Genomic DNA, 12,474 nt, shown 5'->3' with positions numbered 1-12,474 from the left:
TTTTTTTTTTTTGATTTTTGGAAGACTTTCGGTATTCATGTTTCACCTTGTTTTCTTTTTGTCGTTTTAAATTAAAAACTTCAATATTTATTTATTTTTTATTGCGAATTAACAGTTTTTGCAAACTGCAGGCATCTTCAAAGCCCTGAGATACTTTTGATTTACTTTTATTGTTTTCTTTAAGTTATATAAGATGTGCATCATTGAAAGTCCCTGTGTGCGATTTAAGCTCAGTTTCCCTAATAAATGTTTAAAACCAAATGAAACGTTCGCAACACGTGCGCTTAATAATAGATTATATAATATAAAGATTTGAAAGAGACTAGTATTAAATTTAACATTCTAAAACTTCTCATTATTTTTTGCTTTTTATTTGTATTTTTTTCTTTTTTATATTCCATATATATATAAAATTTTATTCCAGTTTATTTTGTTCATATAGTAACAACGGAAAAAATTCCTTTTAGTTCTTTAAATTCATCTACACTTATGAAAACACACTATAACATATTGCGCTGATATATAAACAAGTGATTTATATTTTGTGTTTTTTTTTTCATTCTTTTTTTTAAATTTGTTGTTAGTTTAATGTTAAATCGTTCCCTGCATGTTGTTGTTTTTTTTTTAAATTAATTAATTATTAACGTCACTAATATAAAATTTGAAAAATAAATAATAAATAAAACGTTCATCTTTTCCACGATGATGAAAAAACGGTTGTCCAAATATTTTATGACATGAATACCAAAATGAAAATTTTTGTTGTAAAGATATGCAAGCACTTTAATTATTGGGTCTTGGGGGGTAAAAAAACGGAGTCACTTTGGTTTTTGTTCTCGTGGTTGCTTCTCTATCTAACATTTGTAGCTACTGAGATAGGTTTGTGTTGATTAGCAACCTGGTAATTGTTCACTAACTTGGATACTACCGCGCAGATCAGAAAGTTTCAGGTATCTGGAGGTGTTTTCGGATCGTCCGTATCTAAACTAAGGCACTCCTGGAAATAGTCTTCCATCGAGCGATAGGCATGCTCTATGACTCCCTGCAGTTCATGCCCTTCATCTGCATAGCTCTACAAAAATACACTTCTATGAGTCCACTTGCTGGCTAAATTAAGATGTCTGAAATATGCGTATTGCGTGTTTGGTACTTTACCTGGTATCTGAACAAAACACCGGCTTGTGTTAGAGCTTGCGCTAAAGCAACCCCGTGTTGATAAGGGGCTGTTATGTCGGCCAAACCATGAAGTATGTAAAGTGAACTTGATGGTATCTGACGAGCCCTTTGCGTCGCATCGGCTTCCACGTACCCTTTATAATTATCCGTGGGCAGCCCCAATATCCTTTCCGTGAAGGCCGAATCTGTAGGAAATGGAAATTTGCAGTTTATGTAAACATGTATGAGATTAGTTTGGATCGTGAATGCGTACTGTAGTAGAGCCAATCGGTGATGGGGCTGACTGCGACACCGCACTTGAATACTTTCTGCTGCGAGCCCAGAACCATGGCAGTTACGTAACCGCCGTAGCCCCATCCCCAGACGCCGACTCTCGTCTCGTCGAGGTATGTAAGCGTATTGAGTAAATATTTAACGACTGCTATTTGATCTTGAACTTCAACACCGCCGAGGTGGTGATATAGCGCACGATTGCTCTGTCCACTTGAACCTCGGACGTCTAACCGAACATAAACCACATCGCAGTGACTGGACATGTACGTGCCCCAATCAATTTTAAATTCTTCTGTTACAGCTTTGCTTCCTGGTCGACCGTTCCTGTAATAATATATATTTATACCATATACCAATAGTATTCGTATTTAACATTAGAATCATTCTTACACTTCGACCAGGACAGGATAGGCAGCATCTCGTAATTCTTCTCTCCAACTAGGGGGTAGAAGCAGTTGCACTTGGGCTCTGCTCCCTTGGGATAAAGGCACCTCAAAAGACCGTTGCTTCGGTAAAGCAAGTTGTCCGAGAATCGGACTCTGTTTCGGTCTGTCATCGTAAAGTATTTTTAATAACTTATGCGTCGTTGACGAGTGAACGCCCGCCAATGGAAGACCTGGCCCTTCGCATTGAAGGACGTAATAACGTACTAACGTTTGATCGGTCGTCGGACTTATCTAAAATAAATTTAAAACAAAAATCCCATTGACTAATTAATGCGCCTGTAGAATAAATTAAATAAATCTCAACCGCATACCAAAGCGTTGAAATGAGTGCAGTTACTGTAATAATATCTGCTGCTCCAGAGGACTTCTCCTAGATCACACGTGATGCATTGGGGTTCAACGCGCCTGGGGTCATCAGTTGACGGGTCACGCACTACATAAAGGTGCCTTTGACCCGGCTTGTGTTCTTGAGAGGCGAGATAATAGCTGGGCGTAAAAAATAAAGATGCATGAAAAGGAGGGTAGCAAAGATAATTGTTTATATTTTACATAAGGTGATTGTTGGAGTCCCAGGAAAGGATCTTATTGACTTCGTAACGTCCGTGACTGATGACTGCTATGCGTTGTTGCGTGAGTGTGACATGCTTGATGTGGGTATAAGTGTCAGTACTTCCTTCTTGCACCGTCGCCAGTAGCAGGAAGCTGTCTCCATCCGGGGAAAAGACAGGATGCTCCTGGATGTCGAGCCAAGCGTCTTCCGTTGCCCTTTCAGCGTGCGTCTACACAATACGACACTAATAACCCATTCCCATCACACATTTAAAAGCCTTTATTTATTGCTTAATTTGGCTTCATCAAGTACAATATATAATATAAAAAAATATTTACAACAAATATGTTAACGGCAAAGTATACAATTTAAAAGAAAGAAGTTTCTGGATTATATACATTGCCGCTAATAATGATAAACTTGAGAGACTCTTCACTCCAATTCAGAACTTTCCCTTAATTCGCAAGGTGTGTTAACTTGATTTATATATGATAACCAAAACAATCAGTTCTATTCTACTTAGTTTTAGCTTAATTGAAACTTCCGAAGTTTGTTTTCGATTCGGTTAAGTGCATATAAAATGATTTGATCAATAATACGCGGATTTCAAAGCGGACGTTGATAGATCGAACGCGAAAACAAATTTCCATTCATATTTTCTTGGCAGGAAACAAAACGATCCCCTGGAATTAACAAAACCCAAATCGAAAAAAGGGAGAAGAAGGAATACAAAAAAAAAATCAATTCGATAAGGGGATTATTGAAGAAGGTGGTTTCGGTTTAATGTCATGTGATTAATTTAGTAAGTTCTTGGTTCTCGGTGTATTAGCGATCGGGTTTTGCTGGATTATTTGAGTGATCTGTAAATGGAAGATGATTGATGTGCAAACTGACCTCTATACATGTCCAGTTCGGGGCCAAACATGCTGACACAATGCTGAGGTTTTGTGCGCGGTTCATCCACACGGCCGAAACTTGCGTGTTATTTTGTCCTATCCAATCCGCAGATGTCAAATAGTAATCTCTGGAACAATAGCAAAGTACGGCTACTATTAATTATATTGGCTAACGTTAATCCGCGCTCGCATGTTTCAAACTATTATAATTTTACTTGAATGCAAATTCTTCTTTTATAGAGTATTATATTTATTTATTATCAAATAAAACTTACTGCCCGACGAGTGCTTTCGGTGGTAGAACTTCGTACTGTTGTAAGTCGGTCAAGTTTGTGATGTCCAGGACCCAAAGTTGTACATGAGGATTTGGAGTTCCTGGCTGCAATTAGAGCGGCATAATATAATGTAAAGGAATTGCTTTGAGGAATAAGCCGGAAAATAAATGCAACACCAATTGGCTGTTTCAACGAAAAGGTCCAAGCGATAAATCATAATGAGGATAGCTTACGTAAAAAGGTGAAGGATACACGTCTCAATCAATACACTTTCGCACCCGCAATTTGTGAAAACGTTTTTTTACTCAATACAATCCGCGCTCAATCAGCATACCTTCAATAATACGTACATTATTCTTTACCCTGACCTAACTAATCTACAAATATCCGAACAAACGTACATTAATAATAGTCGTCATTATTTTTTAAACTTCTTCTGTAGAGAAGCTTATTGAATCCGACTGCAAAGTGTACGTTCAAGTGAAGAGACACGTGTAAAAACATAATTGTATATTGTTTACACTATTTCAGTAAATTCAGCTTAATTACATTCATAGAAATATATAAATTATTTACATTGTTCATATATCCAAATAGTAAATAGAACTTATCAAGGTGAATCAATTTTTTTTCAGCAGTCTATGCGGAAAACAACTGTGATTAAATATATTCCGTCCCATTTGAATATATCGAGTGGCTGAAAAATAGATACTACTCATTCGCAATTGAAATTCAAAGTATGAGATTCCGTCTCAGTTGAAAAATCAACAAACAACGGACAGCAGTAGCTCTAGCATTTCGCTTCAGCGAGTTTTCCTTTCTTTTATTGTTTTCCACGATTCCAGTCACGGCTCAAAATGTAAAACATTCTTTACTGACATGGGCAATTATTAAAACTGCTAGTCATACTGTTATTTGTGTATTTCTTGTCACTTACAAAATGTTAATATTTTTAATGCAAAAAGGAAATATATGTTCTGAAAAGTTCATTTTAAAAATGGAAACTGAATTTTTTATATTATATTATATTAACCACAAATCATTATGTTTTAAGCCGAAATCAATTATTTGTTTTAAAAATTCTAAAAAAATAAAATTTTACTGATTTTTTTTTAACAAAATTAATTAAATAGATTTTGTATTTATTTGAAGTTATTTAGATAACTATTAAGATATGATAATTCGAACATATTTTAGGTACAAACAAGATATATTGATCTCAAGTCAAAATGTTTATGTAAAATATATTGCGTCATTTGCATGTAACCTTTGCTATTTCTCGCAGCTTTAATAGACGTTCATTACTTCTCTAATGATTCCTTCAATTATATATTTATGACGTACTTCAATTTAATGTAAAATGTATACTTCGACGAATGCGTTTAAATTCAGCTACATAATTTACATTTAATTACAAAAAAATCAGAAAAATCTAGAAAAAAATCATAAAGATTAAAAAATTTAGAAACATGTAAAATAAAAGAAATAGTAAAGATATTGACTTTGTTTTAAAGAGAAGATTTTGACAGTTTTCAGAACAAAAAAATGTAATTAAGTAAATTTACAATTACTGTAATTTTAGTTAATCAAAATGTAAAACAAGATACATGGGAGTAATTAAGTAATGTAAAAAAGTAATAACAATTTTTAGTAAAAACATGTCTTAAATGAATGAAAAATATAGTGGATGTAAAAATCAATAATGAATGATTTCAGTATATTTACAATAAATGTAACAGCGTTGAATTTGCACTTTTGTTGTTGTAAATATTACATATAAAAATTATAATATTTCTGATTAATTAATGATTTGAGAGATTTTTTTTGGGTTATTATTTTGTCAGGAGTTTTTAAAGGAAGGATATAAAAAAATATTGTAGATTAATAATAACTAAATCTAAAACTTGCCGTTGGATATCTAATGGTTCTAGTTGATGGAAATGTAGTGGGTTTGTGTGCAGCCCCACCAGCTGCAAGTACGTTGGTAGTAGCAAACCATGGAAAGGATAGAAGACCCACGTTACTATCGTTAAACGTAGCATACATTATATGAGTACCATCATGTGACGGCCATAGAGCATTCGGAGTTTTCATAACATCTTCTGTAAGAAAATAAAACGTTAAAGCATCGAACATCAAGAGGATTACGAGCGTCGTCTCTATCATCAATAATAATACCTTGATATAGCCAGTCCGGTATTCCATTGAACACCACATCTGGTTCACCTGTGAACGTTAGCCTAGAATCGGTTTCATCCCACGGGGATTGCCTTACGTAAATGTCGTTCTTGAAAATAATTAACATTTTATGTGTGTCTCCCAACCAGCTGGCATGTTGCAGCCTCTGCCTTTGGGTTTTCGATGATTCCGCCAACCGAACGGGTATGTGATGACTGAAAATCATGTAACAACAAAAAATATTTACTTCCAAGTCGATGATTAATCTTTAACGAAAAAGCCTTGGCGCGATGTTTTATTCGAAAAGACAACGAAGGGAGTTTATGAATCCTTTTTTTTGAGGTCACGATTATTGTACACTTGGAGAATAGCGAAAATGTTCATCAAGAAATATGAACACTGCAGATTAGAAAAAATGTGAAAGTAATATCAGCACAAACAAAAAAGTTCATCATAAGAGTTTAAAAAAAGTAATGAAAATATAAAAAAAAAACTGCTCCATTTTGACTCAATTACATGAATAATATAGTACTAAGTCATAAAACAGTACGATCATTTTATTTGGCTATAAATAGAGCAAATAATTCGCCAATTTAAAATGAAATGCGCAATGTTTAATGATAGCATAAAGTATATATATTTTATCGGTCATTATTTCTGCGTGCATGGTAAAATGGTAAAGAAAACACGCGAAAACTGTTTATTTTTCTGCGTCTCCAAGTTTCAACATTATTTGCATTTCCCTTATTTTTTTTACATTGTTTTCCTTTGGAGGCGAGAGCTCGACTAGTTCAGTTTCCAAGCATTGTAATTTATTTCTTTCTACATGCAAAGAAAATAAAGAAATTCTAGGTGCACTACTCACTCGTTACTGACGTCATAGATGGTGTAATGTGCTGTAAAGGATTGTCTGAATACCTACAAATATTAATACAATTAATTAATGTTGCTATTGGAATTAAAATACATGTTTTATATACTTTCGAAATTTGTATTGCTAATTCCTTTCAATTTGAACATGCAAATGCACGTGTGTTTCATTAAAACTCTATTACTAATTCTAGTATTTGAAGAACTATTTCATCTGTCCATTAAACTATTCTAATTAGAGTTTCATTTTTGACCTAGAAATCTCAGAAATTTCCCGTTTTCCCGGGAAAAATTGAAAAAATCTAATACACTCATATGCTCGTTACTAGAGCTATAAATAAGGCATCTCGTTACTAAATTGGAACTAGTTTCCCTACATATTTATATTCATTAATATACACGAAAATATTTTATTGGTTTTGCCTATTATCTGCAAACAATTTAATGTTTTACAAATATGGATTCTGTTTTTAAATTTATAAACAATTTTAATTATTTAATTATTTAAATTTCAACTTTCACAATTATTAAAATGGAAAGGCTCAGATCAGAACAGCAATTTTAGATTTAGACTTTATTTTATAGTAAATTTCTCGGGAACAAAAAAAATCCGGGAAAAGATACTTTCTATTTCTAATTAATTAATATCATTGTAAGTTATGCTGATCAAATTTGATATATAGAATATGAGAAAGTATGTATGTGAAAGGTGGATAGTATGTAAAAATATTCTCAAGAAGACTATGCAGTCTCAATGTTTGAGCAGACATTTTGTATTCATATCACGATGGTCGTTACAAGAAGACATTTCTGGCTGGTAACCCATAATCCATAGTTCAGCCAAATATCTTTCTCGCTTGATAGTTTCGTAAAAATAATTTAGTCATGAAATGCACGAATCACCAGAATTAGATCAAAGTTTTAAAAGACAAGATTTAGATTTTAAACTAATAACAACAAATTACTTATTTAAATCTCCAGACTATTGCTGTAATAATTAACATTTTCAAAAAATATAACAAATTAACAATTCGATCAAAATTAAGATTTCTTCAAAATAAAATTCATACATTCATAGTTAATATAGTAAGAGTTTTTCATTTGTTCACTATAATTATCATTAATTCTATAGTGTTTAATATAAAATATTATTACATTTCGTTTTTATATTTTGTAATAAATATATTTGTTTTACTTTTTAATTGGACTTGAAATCAGCGTATATTTTCCATTATTATTTCATAAAAATACCAAAACAATAGAAGATTGAATTGAATTGAATATATGCAAAAACAATAAAAATTATAATTGTATTTAAAAAGTTATTTTATCACTATATAATAAAAATCTAAATAATAGTAAATTTTATGTAATTACAACTGCAGATTAATATAATTAAAACTAATTATATTTGAAATATTTGTCGCAAATAAAGTTTTTACTTTAATTTCAACTCAATAAAACCGAGTAACGGAAATGGATTTAAGCTGCAATTCTTGTAAAATCAATAAAAAATGTAACATAAAGTCCAATATATAACATTCACAATCAATTATATTAAAGCTTAAAAGATACATTTACTGTGATGAATGGACATATTTTTCTGGAAATCAATGTAATACTAGTAACAATGTAACGTAAGTTCACTGAGAAATTGATGTATTTGTCATAAAAAGTATTAGTTTTTAACAATAAAAAAAGGATAAATTCATAAATAAATTTATTTATTATTGATTATTAATATTATTTGTATGTAAAGTATATAATTAAATATATTTTCATATGAAAGACACAAAAACTAATATTTGCACAAATGTAAATAAATATTATTAATTTGTGTTATATAAATTAATGCAATTATGTTTATACGTTATTATTTTGTATTGGAAATTTCAGTTCTATGCAAAAAGAAAACAAGCCTTATTTACATCCATTGTATGAACCCCTCGTTATATATTTGCAGCATACTAATTTGGGATAATGTTGGTTATTACCATAATTGAAATGGTTCCATTCATGTCCAATGTTATATGATTCACAAGCAATTTGCATTTATTAATTGACACAGCATGTATGATGATATTTGAGGGAAATCTATTATTTCTCACGAACGTATGCTTGTATTAAATTAACTCATGCAAAGCTCATTTGGAGTATATTGTTTTTTAATTTTCTTTTAATATAAAATATATATTACACGTTTCAGGATTTTACAAAAATGGTTGCATATTATCAATATAGATAAAAAAATAAAATGTTACGGTTCTTTTGATAAGAAATTGTGGCTCCCAGCTTTCACTCTGTGTAGAGTAGAACTTAGATAGAGAAAATGATGTAACTCCAACGTAGTTAAAACTATATTTGTATATTTGATTTTAGTCTTAATTGGTGGGACAAAGAAAGAGGTTAATTCAACACATAGTTGATGAGAACAACAATTGTCTTAATTCTTTCCACTCTCCAATGACAGAATTATGAGATAATTCACGGTATCCAGATATATTTAATATTGGGAAACGACAGAGGTTTTGATACAAAAAAAAAATGCAAATTTGAAACTCTGATTCATGTGTGGACACAACAAAAAAAAGTCAAAGTTTATGTCCATTAAACGCTGATTTGGCATACAAGTGTTACACAGCATTACTCAATCATACATTCATTTCCATAGATCGATAGATTTCATTTCGTGTTTTGGATACGCCTGAAATAGGGGTGCAACACGTGCGTGACTGCAGGTCATTTTGCAATACGCTGCTGTAATAAAATCAGAACATGTGTAAAAATCTGATATATTTAGAACATTGATTATATAGTCGATCGGTTTAAGATGTCAACGATGAAATACAAATGATCTAATCACGTCTGGATCGCAGACGTATTTGTTATAGTAATCGGTGTAAAAAGTGAACTATGAATAGAAGCGGTTTCTATTGAAACCCAAAGCATTTTCCATTATTAATGAATTATTTCTTCGAGACGGCAAACTTTTTCTCGGTTCGTTTCGACCAAAAGACGGGACTCGTGGCGAGGAGTGAGTATGCAAGTATAAGCGACTGCGACCATTTTTTCCCCCTTTTATATACAGAAAAATATACGACAAATTTTTATATGAAAGTCGTAAATTCGAATGAGAACAAAATCAATAATTTAGTTTTTATTATAGCGTGGAATTCGGTATAAAAATACTTTTAAAAAGGGAGCAACGTTTTCTATCCCGGAAATAGCTTTTAAAGGAACCATTCACGTTATATCTTTATTATGCAACGTTATTCTATGTAAATACAGCAATACCTCGCATAGTCCGGTTCAGTTAGGAAATTTCAAAACAAACTAAATTTTAATTCCACGATTATTCCGCATTATGCTTATATAAATTGTACAAATTTTTGATTACATAAATTATAAATTTGTTATGAATATATACAACTGATTGTATCGTTAATAATTTAATAAAATCTGTTTTTATCTATATTATACTGGACGTTGTATTTAAAATTGTGGAATCCTATGTATATTTACTACATTTTTACGTTTTTTTTTTCTGGGTGGTGAATTGCAGAAAACCCTCGTGTCCGGGCAGTTTTTGCACAGATAAGGGAGCTTATACCTCTATCATGTCATAAATAAAAGTAAATAAAAAAGATTTGGAGAACAATAAAGGACCGTAACATTAGACCCTTATCAATATGTTGGCTGAGCTGTAAGGTCGGAGAAACCTTATCAGGTTGAACACTTCGAGCATTGCTCACAGTTCTCGTAAAACAATGCGAATAAATAAACGGACGTAATCAGGTCAAAGGCATATCGCTCTCTAATGCAAGAGCTATTTTACGATTCTTGCAAATGTCAAGGTTACGGAAAAGTTTGCGTTTCATTTGATTTCCGCACGGAAATCGGTCAGAAGGCGGCGGATCGTCATCACTGGAAAACGCGAAAGAAATTCACCGTGTGAAAGTGAATGAATTTCTGATGAGTCGGAATGTTATTGAATCTGTAATGAAATTGCAAATATATATATACTGTCGCCATTGCAATTTCCAATTTCCATCAACACGTTGATGTGTATGTTATATAAGATACATCACATGTTTGTATATGTATAACGTAATCTGCCTTATGGATTATGATTGGTTTGGTAGAGCAGACCTGCAGCGGTTGCTGTTCCGGTTTGTTGAAATACACGATGCCAAAATGCATATGCACATCGAAGTACGTAGGTAATGGAAGCCCAATAAATTCACCGGATAATGGTTGTAAACCTTTTTTCGAAGAACCACATTAAAAACGCGCCACGTACGTATGTACGCTCTTTGCGAAATTAAAATAAAACCAGGAGAATTGAACTATCCGCCTGGCAGAGGAACCGAATGGTAATCAATTGTGTCTTCGCCGAATACGTGCAGAAAGAATGGCATCAAGCCAAAAATCGGTTGGAAACCACGCGCCGGTTGGTCTCCTGCCCACTAGACCGATTACTCTTAGAAGCACCACATTTTTACTATAAAAACACACCGAAAAAAAACCTCCATGCGCATCTATCTTCATAATCGCGTTATAATCTAAGCTACATCGCTATTCCTTTAAGGACCTTTGGTCCTCAGTAGAAGTACTTTGTTTTTTATACTTGCCTCTCAGCTTCACCTCGTTCAAATTGCTCACAAAAATAGTAAATTCGATATTATTGATAGGTCAATAACCTTCTCTTTTACATTGGTATTAGTTAATTGCTTACATAATTATGTTCTAAATCAAATTATAGTCCAAACTACATTGTTATTCCTTGAAGAGATTTTGGAAAAAGTACTTTGTTTTTATACTTCTCTTCCACTTTGAATTCGTTAAAATTGCTCACAAAAAAAGTAACGTCCATATTATGACTTTTGCTGATAGGTCAATAACTTTCTATTTTATATTTATGTATCAGATAGATTCAATCTTTGTAATTAAATTATAATCTAAGAAATTGTTCTCAATTTGACCTCATATTTAAAACCAATTTTTTTTTATATAAGAGCAATTTTTTTTCAAATCTATAATTAATTTAATAAATAATAGTTTAAATTCTATTAAATTAAATAAGTAAATTTAAAACTAATTGCTATAAATTTACTCTATTAACAGAAAATAAATATCTGACAATAAAAAAAGTATAATACGCATGTCGATCCACATGTTCTACTAACGATTATTGCCGTCCGCTTTTTCAGTCTCTTCAATATATGGAGATTTGCCATGTACATATTGCCTGTCACTTCACGTTTCACCCTCCGCAATAAACAGTGAAAATAATAGTCATCTAGTATTACAAATCCTCATTGCAAAATTTTATATTTGCTCTTTATGTTTACTACCTTCAACCATTCAATTTATTACATAATATACTTGATTATTATATATTATGTAGCGCTAATAAATATAAATATTTCATAAGGAAATGAAAAATATATTTGAGTTTAAAGTGAAAAAAATGAGAAACTATAGTGGATTTTGAATATACAAATTTTAATATATAAAATAAAATTTAATTGAGAAACACAACTAGTTTAGTTTTTATTAGTTAAATAATTTTATATTTTTGTTATTAATAACAGTTTTCTAGAGAAAATATGATGTTTTCCGAGATGACATACATTGTAAAGTGCTCAGGGAATTGGCGGATGCCGTCGGTATTATTTTAATGTTTCAGTATCATATTTTGTAACCTAAACTGGTGATAATCTTATAATTTAACTGGATATCATTCCGTGATGCTGGATATTATGTAATTATGAATATAAATAGGAATAGGAATAGGAATAGGAATAGGA

At 31.7% G+C, this 12,474-nt stretch overlaps 1 protein-coding gene across 1 annotated transcript; it reads right to left on the bottom strand.

Annotated features, from left to right (window-relative positions):
* Positions 1–756: 756 nt before the first annotated feature.
* On the bottom strand, positions 757–6,712 carry LOC108557391 (inactive dipeptidyl peptidase 10; the record flags this gene model as incomplete). The annotated part of the gene is given in 11 exon segments (XM_017913884.1): positions 757–1,072; positions 1,156–1,361; positions 1,430–1,773; positions 1,840–2,126; positions 2,207–2,381; positions 2,445–2,674; positions 3,340–3,469; positions 3,617–3,720; positions 5,525–5,718; positions 5,795–6,009; positions 6,660–6,712. Coding segments are annotated over 11 exon segments (2,064 nt in total), but the record flags the coding sequence as incomplete, so codon positions are not given.
* Between the last annotated feature and the right edge of the window lie 5,762 nt (positions 6,713–12,474).

The sequence above is a fragment of the Nicrophorus vespilloides genome, unplaced genomic scaffold (assembly GCF_001412225.1).
Source record: "Nicrophorus vespilloides isolate i.1.1-1 unplaced genomic scaffold, Nicve_v1.0, whole genome shotgun sequence".
Lineage (NCBI taxonomy): Eukaryota > Metazoa > Arthropoda > Insecta > Coleoptera > Silphidae > Nicrophorus > Nicrophorus vespilloides.
Note: the sequence above shows the minus strand (reverse complement) of the source record. Positions and strands in the feature narration are given on the sequence as shown.